At 32.2% G+C, this 16,168-nt stretch overlaps 1 protein-coding gene across 1 annotated transcript; it reads right to left on the bottom strand.

The window, feature by feature from the left end:
* Positions 1 to 153: 153 nt before the first annotated feature.
* Positions 154 to 9,760, bottom strand: LOC144848146 (uncharacterized). Its single transcript, XM_078704839.1, has 2 exons — positions 9,386 to 9,760; positions 154 to 1,689 (listed from the first exon to the last, which is right to left on the bottom strand). Exons 1-2 carry the CDS (start codon positions 9,410 to 9,412, stop codon positions 1,216 to 1,218), a joined length of 501 nt encoding a protein of 166 aa, XP_078560965.1. The 5' UTR covers positions 9,413 to 9,760; the 3' UTR covers positions 154 to 1,215.
* Positions 9,761 to 16,168: the final 6,408 nt, after the last annotated feature.

The raw sequence follows: 16,168 nt of genomic DNA, 5'->3' as shown, positions 1-16,168 counted from the left end.
TCTCCTGAGAGTCCTGTAACAGAGTAACAGAGTCCTGTAACAGAATGTTATAGAGGGCGACATTTAGAAAATTGTCAACTAACCAAGAGATCTTTAAAATGGTTTCACGTCCCTTATCGTACTGTCCCCGATTATGTACAAGTAGGCCTAGAGTTGATTGAGTATCGACTTTGGAAATTCCAATGACAAGTGTAAAAAAACAACAAACAAATTATTATTTCCTTCAGTGGATTCCTTCTTTATTGATTTCCATAATCTTTTCAATGTATAGTATTGTCCATAATGCCCAATATCTCAACAGTTATAAAAACTCTTTAAAAAAAACTGAAAACAACAGTTTATATAAACTAAAGTTATAAACTATAAACTACATACTAACAAAGATAAGAACATTTAAGTGGTTGTAGTTACTGGTTACAGACAGTTACTGGACTTTTTTTTTATAGTAATATATTCTTCTGGCCGTATAGTTTTTAGTATTTTTTGTCTTAAAAGATTTACCTTACCCATATATACGGTAATATATTTACATAATCATTGGCATATAGTATATTACAATAATAAATTAACTTCTATTTTTCTTTTTAAACTAAAAATATCTATATATATCTTTATTTTATCTGTTCACATGCAATAAAAGTGAGTTACCCTCACGAACGAGAAAAAACGAATTAAAAGTAGAAGATATGGTCACCGATTATCAGTATGTATCTCCACATTATAATATTTGTGGTGCCTGTATCATAGTTATAGTATATAGGTCTAATATACATGTGAAACACATGTGATATTGTATTACCTCGATATACTGGAGACATCTATAATCGGGTGGATATGAAGGTGTGTCAAAGAATAAGCTGTGAGGAAGAATGTTTTATTTTGAACCAAAATTTAGTTATTTATAACAAAAAGAATGAAAGTTCTACAATATAGACCTATGTAATTCCATAGTCGATTTGAATCAATTATTATATCGAATTTCATAAAATATAATAAATATACGATATTAATTATGTTATTATAATAATTTAACAGAGTTAATGCATATTATTAACAGTACTGGTTATTTTTTTTTTCAAATTAAAATATTATTTTCAATGATCGTTATACAATAATAGCGTACTGTTTATTTTTATTTATTTATTTGAGTTAGTGATAAGTTTTCAATGCCAAATATATCATTGTTACTGTCCTTTCATGTCAATGCTTTTGAAATCACGAATCGGCCCTATCCTCGCTACTTTCTGTCTGTCCAATATTATCCTGCGCGTGTGCCTCTTCCATTAATACTTGAGGGGTGTCCATATTCCTAGGTTGTTCGTTTGGGTGGTTCTGTGCTTTCCTTATATGCCTTGAACTAAGGGAATGTTCTGTCTTTTGTGAAATATCCGTAAAAGTAACCTGGCAATATTCACAGTAAAGAATGACGCCATCTTCAATGTTTTCTTTTACTTTAAGCGCGTTAATATGTCTCTGCCCCTTCTCGTGATCTAGTCGTTGTGTGGCGCTGCTATAGGCCACATTGCAGATTCTACAATAGTCTGTGCTTACGTCACTTCCAGTTGTTTTATAATTCTCCACAACCTTTAACCTTTTTTGGTGAGTCTTTCCACTATAATGTTGCTCTGCATGTGCTGGCGAGGTTAAAGATATCTTGCAAATTTGACAAGGTGGAATTGCCATAATTGTCTAAAAAAACAATATTTATAGTTGTGTTAAAGAAATTTCGAATTGTACGTTATATTAAGGCTTTATCTTACCTACCAATCATTAGTAAATAGAAGTTGGCATTTTCAAATACATTGTAAATATTTGTTCAGTACAGCGTATCTCATCTTTGCAGTTTAAACATTATTATTATGTATAATTATAGCATAATATACATATAATTTAATAATGTTTATATATTATATTAAAGGTTTTCATGGCGAATAAACACTAGGTAGGTTTAACTCTGTCTACACTATCAAACTGTATGTGGAAAAAAAGAGTGATGTGCCCATATATGAACATGATGATGTCATATCACTACCATGTTTGGGCATATCACTATCATATTTGAGCACATCACACTTTTTTATAGTTGGTCTTTATTATATGTTTCCAAAGCAAAGATAGAACAGATATCAGATATTCTTGAAACTATAGTTTTCACTTTCACTCAAATATGGGCGGCCTAATTCGCCCGATGAAAACTGTAACAAGGGTTATATAATAGTACTTAGCTATCGGAACTGCAAAACTGTATTGATAGGAACTAACTTTATTAACTTTCAATACAAAACAATTCAAGATAGGCCTATTTTGTCTCCCTGATTTTTAATATGCCATTTTAATGTCACCTAATAGTTATCCACTTGACCAAAAATTGGATCGAAAAACAAATGTATTTACCTAAAAAACTGTAATTTAAAGCAAAAAATAGTCAAATTGGCTTGGTTTTTGGTTGAATTTAACCATTTATTTTGTCATTTTATAATGTGAAAATGTTAATTGTTTCAGTTTTTTCTACGGAAGTGATTGACTTAGGCCTATTAAAACTATAAAAATCTATTCAAAATCTGATTTTATTATTCTTGATTTTTCATGTTTTTGGGGACAATAGATCTTTAAGTTTAAATAAAGAAAGAATTCTACTTTGGCTGGTGTTGTAGAACATTTTTGATTGTGGTATTAAGCTTCACAAAAACTGTTTTAAATCCTCTTTTTGTTTAAATTGAACACTGATGTTGTTCTTCAATTGATAAATTATTTATTGAATTGAAAACTATATACAATGCCTCTTAAGACCATAAAGTAAGTTTGAAAAAACTCCGTTTTACAAGAAGCTATTGTTTTTGTACTAATCATACATTTTTGTTTATTTTTGTCAATTTTAATTTATTTTGCATGCCGGCTCAGATTACATTTTTTCATATCCGGTAATGAACACAATAAAAACTGGCGGGAATAAAGATTTTGTGAGCCTAGAGAAATTGGTATTTATAGGACTATATAACGTATAGAAAAGGGACACATCATGTTGAAACAATACAGAGAAAATACATTAATATTACATCTGAGCCTAGCTCATTTACTGCTGGTACTAAAAACGTATCTGATATAAATGACTTTCAATAAAAATATAGAACAGCAATTGAAGTACGTATTACTAAACCTATCCCCCCTATAATATACCTAATATGTCCATCATAATCGTTGTGTCCAAAGACTAGGATTTATTGAACAAAATATTGTAAGTTCCGATATGCAACGTTCTGAAATAATATTATGTTTCTAGGCTCTAAATATTCTGACTTCCATGTCTACAAACCTCCGTGTCATCGCCCACTGACAAAAGACTTCCGAACCTCCGATAGGTCTCTGTCATCGAAATTATGGTTTCATCCAAGACTGTTTTACTTTGGAAATCGTTTAACTTTCTACCGTATTTCACTTATTCAGAATAAAACATTACAAACAAATAACATTAGAAATATTTCTGCAATTGTTTTATTTTTATTCTGCAAACATTTTAAACTATATAACGCCGGTGGACGGATTGCTAATATGTCGACATCTTGGTATCGAACACGCCGGTAGAATACAAGTTGAAGGTTAACAAAAACAAAGGATATTGTTTAGGCCTACATAATTATGTTTTCATAAATCCAAAGCAACTTTGTTTCAAAATTCTATAGCGCCGTGAAAAAATTACAAAATGTTGTACTGATTTTTAAAATACGTAAGATGACGTGAGTTATTATTTAAAATGGTGTTTAAGAAATTCTCAATTTTAAATTTATCGTAAGATCTGTAACTTCAAATGGAAATCTTATCTGGAAGAGACTAACTCTTACAGTTGCATATGCTAGTACCAATGCTTAAAGATGTATTGTCCCCCAAAATCATGAAAAATTAAAATTAAGTAAATCAAACTTTGAATACGTTATTTTGTAGTTGTAATAGTTTGTAGTTAATCACTTCCATAGAAAAAAAAATGTTTTCACCTATAAATTGACAAAATAAATGGTTAAATTCAACCAAAAACCCACTGGCTGGCAGCCAATTTGGCCGTTTTTTGCTTTAAATTAATTTTTTTTCAGGTAAATACATTTTTTTTTTATCCAATTTTTGGTCAAAGTGGATAACTATTATGTTACATTAAAATGGCATATTCAACAAAAATTTGGTTAAGAATTATTTTTTCAGGGGGACAATACATCTTTAACTTTGATGTAATTGTTATTTATTTTAATCGTTCAATTTAGGCATCAAATATACGGAGCATTACATTGTAATAGGTCAGTTATTAAACATTCATGTCATTAGAAATAATGTCTACACATATTAAAGTTATAATAAAGCTAAAATATTTAATAACAGATGGTAATATTTTTGTTATTGGTACATTCATGTTGTATACATTTGTACACCATGGATAAATAATATAATTTTTGAGTACCGACCGCTAGCCACTATTCCGTCTGCCCGCAACCGGGTACGACCGATACAAGCCGGCATGTAGTGTGATAATTTATGGCCTAGCAGAGGCTAAAGTTAATACGTATACTTCAAATATAAGAATTATTCATACTTTTAATGTAAAAATATAACTTTAAATACTCTTTTTTTGTTGCCAAAAATGTATTTTATATTTCTTACTTCGCATTTACAGTACAAATCACAATTAAACAACACAAAATTAAAAGAAACATAGAAAGATGTGTTTTTTTTATAAAAACAAACTCAGACAAAACCGTCACTTTAGTTAGAAAAAAATAATAAACTGAAATAAATTAATTACAAACTTTATACTTTGGAATACATATAAAATAAAGAACAATTAAGTAAAAACATTTTAGGAAAAATCTTCTATAAATGTATTTCTATTTCTGTATAATTTCATCACTTTGTATGTATTTTTTATAATGATTGTTCAAAATAAATTCAAATCAAAACAAAGTACATTGGAGACTGCATATAGCCATTTCGATAAAATTATTCTTTTAACAATAACAAAATACTAAATAAGGATTATTTGAATTAATTACAAACTTTATACTTTGGAATACATACAAAATAAAGAACATCTATTTCTGTATAATTTCATCACTTTGTATGTACTTTTTTATAATGATTTTTCAAATCAAAACAAAGTACATTGGAGACTGCATGTCGCCATTTCGATAAAATTATTCGGTTAAAAATATAAGATACTAAATAAGAATTGGTTGAAATTGAAAAAAAAGAAACGAATTGTTGTAAACTTTTGATTATTTAAGTTAGTTAAGAAAAGTAAGACAAACTTATTACACAGTAGTTGTAATGCATAAATCAAAGGAAAGGTATTAGTAGAGAAAGATTTTTTGTTTAAAACATAGAAAAAGTGTGCCACACTAGCTTACACGATCCTCTCCTCCCACAACCAAAAAACAATACAAATTATTATATGCAATTATTGTTAGCCTATTTACACGTTTATAAAAACTTACATAAAAGAAGTTGACTAGGAAAAAGCATTTAAAAAAAAGTCTTGTTTTAGTATACTCAGAGAAGAGTGAAATTTCACTCTTACCAGGTATACTTTAATAATAATTAAATAATAACAATATGGAGACTTTGTGTTGACTATTTTCTTAATTTTGGGGTTTTTTGTATGTGATAGATATTCGTTTTCATTTAGGCCTACAAGAAAAATAAAACAGTAGGTCTATTTATTTTTTTACATTGAAACAGAATGATTTCTATCTTATCCCAGTGAAATGTGTTTGTTATTTAATCAGATTGTCAGTTTTCTTTCGTAATTATTATTGCTCAGATCAGTATTTTTAATATTATTTTGTACATTTTTTTAATAATTACTAATTATAATTATGTTGTAGTTCAATTAAGTCTCAATAAAAATGTCCTTTTGATAATTTTTCTTTTTGTTTATCCTCCTTTTCAGTCTATTGAGGTCATCTATAATTAATGGGAGTTTTGTTATCAATGATGAACACATCATACCGGTAATGTAAATGATATGAAATATTAATTTACAAAGAATGAATGTTAATGTTCCTTTGTTTAAACACCAGTATTCTTCAGATGTTGTTAGTATTGACTTTTGTTAATGTAATGCAAATAGCACTCAATGAAATGTTTAGCATCTCCATATCGTATGAAGCAAGAAGGTATAGGCTAAGATTTCATGTTGTAAAGTTCTGTCCCCTGTCGGCCGCCATTTATCGCCATTTTTTTAGTTGGAATCTCCGTAGAGTAAGATCACCTTATTAAGTGTTAACTATATGTAGGCCTATATAGTCTTAATATACATTTTTTTTAAGTAAGTGCCGGTTCCGTCCTGTTTTATTACGATTGTTATTGTATACATTATTTTAAAAATGAATAGGTTTAATCCCTGATTAAAATTGTTTTGTTTTTGGTTATTTGGTTTTTTTTTCTACATCGAGGCCTATGAATACCTTACGGGTACATAGTAGAATCAAGGCAGGTGTCTAGCCCCACTTGTTCTTGTCATGAAATAGTCATTTTCAGTCATGTTACAAGGGTATTCCGGCGACAGAGATATAACTTCATAAGTGCCATAATCATTATAATAGTGACGAGGTAATTACTCTCTTGTCTAATATTAGTTAATTATTAATATATCGTTTCCTTCCACTTTCTTGAATGCTGCCTATTTATTTTCATTCTGCTCTATGTCTTCTTCTCGGACTCGACATTTTAGTTTCAATAAATCGTAGGCCAAATACTTTCAAACTTCTTACATTTACAAGTTTTCTGACTGAAGATAAAACTAATTAACTGGAGTTGAATAGCCATTTATGAGATTATGATTAAAATTAATTTAGCATTATTTACACCATGGATGCGGCACGGCTAATCAATTATTGTGGGAATTGTGTAAGCCTATATAACTTTTTAACTCTTTTCACTTCGTTTTTCCGCTTTTTAATTCTTTTGTTCAGCACATTGAGGCTTTGTATAATGCGTCATATAAGCCCAATTTATTATTATTATATAATAGTATTCTTTCAATTAATTTCATAATAATGTCACAGACTGAATAAATAATAGAATATTAAAAAATAATAACACTTGTTCAAAATGTCATCCCAAGTATGATGGATGTATTACCATTGGTATGTAGCCTATATGCCTATATTGACACGCTCCGTTCAAAGTACAACACATACAGATGTAACGTGTATATTTCCTGTGACATAATAACGTTAACATAATCATTAATATAATAATAAACCATATCATTTATTTATAAATTGAATGAAATATTAATTACATCATGCGTTTTAATGGCGTGCTGCATGCTTAACAAGACAGGCGTTTTTCTTTATCACTATCAGGTGCACTTGGCATATAAATAATAATATTCTTTTTTTTAGTAGGCCTACAGTTATTAAAATAAATTTGACAATTGAATATCCGCCCTTGAACATGTGTTACTGTCTGCTACTTTCCGGTATTGTGTTAACGTATTGTATTCTCTGTTAGAAGTCTGTAAGTTACGATTAGTCTAATAATATTGTTTAAGAAAATTCTTATATTTTTTTTAATAATTGTACAAATCAGATAAAGAACGTCATTAAGGGCGGAACATAAAGTTTAGTTCTCAACAAACGCTCCGCAAGAATGTTGATAAATCACGAGGCGACGAATCATCTACTATAGCAATATGATTGGTCAACTCACAACTACGTGGTTGCGTTGCGTCCAAAAAGTGGAAACCAAACTGTACGACCGACGATAGGGGTCATAAAATGGCAAAGATTTCAACCATGGAACATAACCATTGCAATCCTAATAAAACTATAAGCGTATCTCTATAATCAAACCAATTAAAATAGACGATCCTATCTATTACATTTATTTAATTTGAACTGTATAAACAACTAGTTCAGAAATGTGAATCCAATTTATCCAACAACAAATATTTTCTAATTCACTGAGTGGGAGTTTACTCGAACTTTGTAGCATTTGGTCCAGAATTATACAATATTGCCTTGTGTTGCTAAAATACTCTAGTGATAAAACTAGTGTTTTACTTGTTGGCCATTAGACCTAAATGCATTAGACGCTGGTATAAAATTAAATTTAGATAAGTTGAATTTGATGGTTATGTAAAAAACACCTTGGGCCAGCTGCTTATTAGACAAAAAAAAAACAACATTGACAAACAAAGAACATGACAAAATAGGGGTTAAAAAAATATTTAGTGCTTATTTTCATTTATTATGGTTTATGTTCGAAAAGCGTAACTTGATCTAACCAATATACAATAGACTGTTGTCTTGAAACAATGGAATGGTAACATATGTTACATTATAAGATCGAGGAGTTGGGGATATTGTAATCATCATCATCATCATCATCATCATAATCATCATCATCGTCATCAACGGATCTTCATCATCACCATCATAACTACCACCACCATCAACACCAATAATGGTACATTAATCGACACCATTGTCTATCAGCACCAGAACATCTTATCGTCACCATGATAACTACCACCACCATCAACACTAATAATGGCACATTAATCGACACCATTGTCTATCAGCAACAGAACATCTTATCGTCACCATGATAACTACCACCACCATCAACACCAATAATGGCACATTAATCGACACCATTGTCTATCAGCACCAGAACATCTCATCGTCACCATCATCAACACAAAAAATGACACATTAATCGACACCATTGTCCATCAGCATCAGAACATCTCATCGTCACCATCATAACTACCACCACCATCAACACCAATAATGGCACATTAATCGACACCATTGTCTGTCAGCACCAAAACATCTCATCGTCACCATCATCCACACCACATCCATCATCTGTTAACTTCATCACCTTAGTTCCACCACCAACCATCACATCAGCACCAACACCACCAACAACTTCATCACCAACAAACATCATCATCATCACACTCTATCAGGCATTTGGCACCATCACCAATGTCATCACCAGCATCTTCCGTTGATTGTCTTCCTACCACCATCACATTTTTTCACCTTCCGTCAACAAAATCACCACCATAAGAGACCGTAATAATTTTAATGATGAGATTGTGGAAAAGATGATTCCATACGCAATATATTTAATTAAAAGTAATGATAATGTATATAGATCTATATATTAATTGATTTATAATTTTGTATTTAAATAAATTAAAATTTTAATAAAAATTGAAAATGAAAAATAAAATACTTTTACAAAGATGACACTATAACATTATTAAATGTTAAGAACCCGCTAAAACATTTTAAAGTTATATGAGTAGAAATTTCTATATAAAAAAACTAAATGATAATTAGAATGCCATGTATACCTGAAAATGATTGAAAAGAAAAACACCTACCTTAAACAGTTTTCTTTTAATTTTCATCTTGACGGCAGTAGAAAAGTTTTGGAAGAATTATAGTACGTCCTACCTCGAACGAGCCACAGTTTTGAATGAATACCGCTGAAAGTCTAGCGCCGCTAATAGGCTGGAGCTTCGCAGACGATTTCTTATAAGCCCCTGGTAATTTTAGCTATTACGAAATTCGCTAGAAACCAGGAATGTACAATGAAATAGCTGTTTAACCGGAAATATATTTATGGATTTCCCCGTATCAGTTCGATCTCTTGTATAGCCCCCTCAATTTGATGACGTTGACAATTGATTACGAGTCCTTGCAGCCTACGTATGATCCAATTTGTACATTTTCACATATTTACAGTATCTTTTAACTTTGTAAACCTAATAGAAGTCTTCTGTTATCTGTAAATTAAAATAACATCAATTAATTTCATTTTTTTAAATTGTATGTAATCAATATTGAATTAATATTTGTCTAGGTTCTTCGAAACATGCTATTACTCAGAACGAATGCTTTTCTCCGAAAGCCAGCCAATCAGAATCCTGGTATTTATCTACCAGTCTGTGACGGATGTGGTATCAATTGATATAATAATACACTCAATGTGATATAATACATGCATGGCTTAGCACATAGTGCTTTTCCAGTATATCCAGGTGCCCCGTTTTTCGGAGTAGGCCTAACGTTTGTCTAATAAAACCGCAAATAAATATTATTTTTGCCATTGGACCTATATATATACTTTTTCTTCCCTATAGGAGAGAATCTCAATCTTCGACATATATCTGAAGTAAATTTAAATTTAAATGATAAACACGAGGAAATATGTATGTTTAGTAGCATATAAAGGTGTCGTGTCGTTTTATAAACCTGATCCAGTCAATCAAAATATAGCTTATCTTATACGGGTTTTTTCACATTTTACAACTGTTTTTTTTTTCTTTTGTGGCACACTACCACTTTTATCCATCATCAACAAGTTTCAGGGGAACCCCTATGGGGGCACGTATAACATGTGAAACGATCGGGGGAAATATGTTTAGCAGTCAGGACAACCTATTCAGGGGACACTCCTATTATTAATTAAGGGCACACTTTCCTGTAACTAATTAAGAAGGGGGAACCTATTCAGGTGACATCCCCATCGGTGACACCCCATGCAGGGGACACCCTAACTCCTGTGATGCTGATTAGGCTTACGAGGGGAATGTAATATTCGGAACAACCTATTCAGGTGACATTCCCATGCAGGTGACACCCATATTTAGGAACACTTTCAACCGAGGTGACACCCCCATCATGCAGCGGACACATCTCCAGGTGACACCCCCATAATGCAGGGGAAACCCCTATTATTAAGGTTCCTATGAAACTATTTACGAGGAGAAATGCATTCCCCATGCAGGTGACACCCGTATTAGGGGATACTTTCATGTGAGGTGAGGCATTGTAGGACACACCCCCATGCAGGTGACACCCCCATAATGCAGGGGACGCCCCTATTATTAAGGTTCCTGTGAAACTAATTACAAGTGGAAATGCAATATTCGTGACAACCTATATCCAGGTGACACCCCATGCAGGTCAGGCCCCCCCCCCCCACCCCACTTCCAATAAAATTGACAGCCATGTCTTTTTTAAATAAAATAATGACTATTTATTTCTTTCTGCAACCCGACGGATCGTTTTTATCATTTAATAAATATTTAGCTTCCCGCCCCTCTTATAATGCTGGATCCGCCCCTATTATTATTAATCGAGAGGCAATATATGTTTTAACATTGAGGATATTCATGTGACACCTCCATTAAGGGGACCCTTTGTTTGGTCCCGAAGATGTGTCCACTTAATAGGGCTTTACTGTTAAAACACAGATCTAAAACAGATAATTTAAATCAATGTCTACAAATCAAGCTATCCCGTGGAAGCAGCAGCTGTTATTTTGTGTATGCATTTATATGTTGTTGTTTTGGGGTTTTTTTTTTAATTTGAACATCTGAAACATCTAAACAAATAATGATACAAATTTAGATTATTCAAAACATTCGGTTTTTCCGAATTCTCCAACACACACTATTTAAATTGACGAAAAAGAGAAAGTATTTTTATCTTTTGAGTTTATTTTTAAACTTGGTTATTTCCGTATATTTTCTTTCCATCCTCATGGATATTGCTACTTCCACAAAAACCCACAGGATGTTATAGCATGAGTGGAAGTTGTAAGGCCTATAAGGCCACGCTACAGTAATCCCAAACGTCAATACGTTATTATTACATGCAGTTATTGGGCCTATTGTGACGTGTCTGCGAATGTATAACAATACACTATATACTTACTCTTATAAGATCCTCCGCTTCATTCACTGGCTGCTGACACTATAGCTTAACTCGAGCGCATAACATAGTTTGTCACGTGATGGCAAATTTACATTATTATTGGTGTCGTATAATTTTATTAGTATACATTGTTTTTACGTGTTTACATTCATATGTCAGCAACGAGGCAGTTGTATAATCATGATATTTAATGCCAGTTAAAACAATTGATGCTGATGAAGGCTGTAGTTATCCTTTTTACACTCTTTCAAAAAAAATGTGTTGCTATTAAGCTCTGTCTAAGCTGTGCCCAAATATGGTAGTGATATTCCCAAATATGATATCATGATCATGTCCATATATGGGCACATCACATTTTTTGTCACATAAAGTGTAGACAGGGCTTTATGTAAAATCAACAATTACTTTTTAAAGACATAAATAATATTTTGAATGTCTAGATACTGTCCTCTTTCTAAATGATCCCAATAAGATTTTAAAAAATATATCCCATTGGTCGACGGAGCCAATGGGATCTATAGACTATTATATTTCCGTGTCAATAGTATTGGATAATTACTGTAGGGCCTAATACTTCCAATAAAGAATAGATTTGCTTAAGATCAAACTTTGTATTGATTTTTTTAAAGATTTGTCATGTGACTGTCAGTGGCCTATCAACTGAACTTCCCACAATATTGAAACATTTTAATACAATAAAACTAAGCATTTATTTTATTTATAGTTTAAGAGGCTATAATTAGGTCTATTAGAACTCTTGGTTTCCGAATGTCTATTTTTTTAAAATTTAGTAGGCCCAATTTACATGTATTATTCACCGTTTGGTGAATAATGGTTTTTAAGATTTTTCATTTGACTGTAGGCCTATCAGTTGAACTTTTTTTTTTTTTTTTTTTCATTTTTTCATTTCATTTATTTCACTATCATCATCGCAGCCTTAGCTGAATTACAAAGATATTTACATTTTCTCAATATTAAAATTTGTATAAAAGTATAAAACCAATGATAATTATATATAAAAAAGGAGGCAATTTACACAAGAAATACAACTTCCCACTACTCTAACTATAATTATCTATAATTGGAACTCTTAGTTTCCGAATAATAGAATAATAATAATTTATTTGAACACACTTTTGTAACAGTGGCATGAATATGATATATGATGTGAATGTGCGTTCTACAATCAAAGTTTACTAAAACCACATAACAATATGCTAATAAAATTCACAACAATAATAATAAAAATGTAATAAATAATGAAAACCAAACAGTACCCTGATAATGTAAAATAATTGGCGTAGAAATTGATAGTATATGTAATCTTTGTGATAAAATGGCTTTTAATAAATTAGAATGGATAATTAAAGATGTGACTCATCCACTAAATAGTATTGTAAGTTTTAATAGATCTGGTAGAATTCAGCAATGCAAAGTTAAAACCAACTCTTTTTTTCCATATGCTTGTCATTTATAATGTACATTTGTCAAGATAATTAGTTAAGGTGTTACGTTTTTATATTGTGTTTTAAATTGTATTGTATCTATGTTTCTAAGCTCAGGAAAATAAATTTCATGTATGTAATATTATGTGAAAAATGTGATAAATTGAATCTTGAAACTTGAATCTTGAACCTCTAAAAATCCCCATTTTTCTTCATGACATTTTTCCGAATGTCTAATTATGTTGTTAAAACTAGTAGGCCTATTTAGGCCTACATGTATTAATCACCGTTTCCGTTCTCATTGATGTTACTAAACCCGAGAGAAGGTAATAGTGGAAGTTACATGGATAAGAATAGGACTTGTAAAAGCCCACGTAATGAATGATTGCAGTAAAACATAAATGATGTCATTGTTGTTTCGCAATCAACTTTGTTTTGTAACTCTACTTATGCAATGAAATCTGAAAATGCTTTTTTTTTCTTAAAATACGCAAAAATGACTAGTCATTCAAAAGATTTGAACTTCGGAAAAACCAATAAAAATAACCAAATAATACAGAAGAAATGTCATGATATATGGCCTACTTTCTAATTACACAAGTTAAGACAATGAATAGTTTTATATCAAACAATGAAGCGTAATTCAATATCTTTATTTTAATGTCTTTATTGAAATAAAATATCAATTGTATTTACAATATAAATAATGTATACAGTTGGACCGGGGAAAGTGATCGCTTACGGGACTAGGTGACCGCTTACGGGAGGTTCTGCCGATAGAGGGCCAAAATCACGTATTATGGCTATGCACGATATATTTCAGGGTCCTTAACGCAATACAAGGGCGTCTAAGTTATCCAGCTAATTGTATGTTATTGTTTATGATCAGGTGGTTTGGTATTATTTATGATTTTGAGACAAATGTTAAAGGCTTGTAGGCTATCATATGAAAATTGTCGGTCAAAATCTGTGTAGTTTTCATCTCACCTAAAAAACCGCTTCGAAATAAAGCTAATATATAAAGCACAATAAGTATCAAAATTGTATTTTTGTTGTCAAAAGTCAATACGAATTACGGGAGGTAATTTATCATACAAAAAATCTAATGTTTAGTAAACAAAAAAAAGTGGCCGTGCCCGTTTGCGGGAGGTAGGCCTAAATGCAAATGCACTAATTAGATAGGAAGAACAAACTGACTTTTGTAAGTGCGGCCGTTAAGGGTGGTGACCGCTTACGGGAGTTCAACTCTAGCTTCCAAATGTATAAATTAATAATAATCAATTTGAGTTATCTCTAACGTCAATGTGACCACATTATTCCGTTAAGTAGTTAGTTATAGTTAATACTTTATACAGGTCTCCCTCCAATAAAGACTCCCTCCCTCCAATCAGGGATTCACTTTTCCCTGCTCCAATTAAAGACCGATATACAACGGCCCTAGATGGACCCAGCTCAACAGTTTCCTCTAACTAAGACCACTTATACAGTTAGTTATAGTTAATACTTTATACAGGTCTCCCTCCAATAAAGACTCCCTCCCTCCAATCAGGGATTCACTTTTCCCTGCTCCAATTAAAGACCGATATACAACGGCCCTAGATGGACCCAGCTCAACAGTTTCCTCTAACTAAGACCACTTATACAACTGACAAGTTAAACAACAAACAAGGAGAAGAGAAGAGGTGATAGTAACGTTTTCTTTTTTTCAATAAAAGTATTACAGTTATTTTATAGCTAGGCCTATAACATTTTCAGGATGTTGGTCTGCCAAAAATGAACCTCAATTCATGTTTCGACCATTTGGAGAATGATGGTTGTCCGTATACGTATTTATAGTCAAAAGTTCCCGACTACGTCACCTCGATCACACTTCTATTTGGTTCCCAATTGGACGGAACCCTGACGTAAGTAATTTAACCAATCACGACGCGATGGATCACCAAAGTGGGAACAAAGTTTAAGATGTACGTCAAAATGACTAGGCATATCTCTTTATTACCAACTGTTTATTATGGGGAAAATATATGCTATAGTTCAGCTATTGTAGTTCTTTATTATGTAAGATCAGTTACCCAGTTCGTGTCGCAATGCCTAATTAAGTAAATATACAAAACCCTTCTTCGCCTCCTTATAATAATATTGAAAATCCTTCCATTGATGTGGAAACACCCAAAACAGCAACGGACCTCTACCTCTGGCTTTTGAATTGAATGGGTGACTACAAATAATGTGACGTGTGGTACGGGTTAAAGGCGTGTGTGTGATGGAAGACTGGTGGAAAATAGGTACGATAGTGTAAGGGAGTGAGATGGGTCGGAGATTAAGCATACCGCAAAGCCAAATTATAAAATGACTCCAAACATAATTTTTTAGGCGTACTGTACTTGATAAAGTACCTTTTTGACCATTGACGCGGTTTTTGAAGTTCATAATTTTTCCGATCCACCAGCATAGTCTATAATCTTCTGAAAACAAGTGCTAAATAACGACAATCAGCTGAATTCGTACTTGTAGTTACGACACATCTCTGGCTTGTTACATAGCATGAAGACCGGACTCCTTACCCCACTCAGAGTGGACAACTTTTCCCTCACTCCCGACCCCTGCATGCCATAGGCGGATTCAATGTGGAGGGGGGTTGCAGCCGGCCCTGTAATGCAAAGCATAAGTACAATAAATTCAGTTCGGCACCTACAAATTTTAGCCCCCCCCCCCCTCCCCATCTATTTCAAAATCCTGGATCCGCCACTTCATTCCTCTCCAAAGCAAGGCCTATGACACATGTGACAAATTTATTTTAAGAATAAGTTTGCACCCATTTAATCATCCTGCTTCTGTCCTTTGACGTCATGATCATACTACAACAAACTATCCAATGGAAAAGCGGGAGCGATGTTTACATAATCTACTGTTACTACTAAAACAAGATCGGAGCCGCTTTGGACCAAAGACCTTATTTAACAGTGTTTCCGAGGAAACACGAAACTACAAAAGAAG

This window comes from Antedon bifida, chromosome 7, assembly GCF_963402885.1.
Source record: "Antedon bifida chromosome 7, ecAntBifi1.1, whole genome shotgun sequence".
Lineage (NCBI taxonomy): Eukaryota > Metazoa > Echinodermata > Crinoidea > Comatulida > Antedonidae > Antedon > Antedon bifida.
The sequence above is the reverse complement of the archived record's forward strand: the minus strand, read 5'-3'. Positions and strand labels throughout refer to the sequence as shown.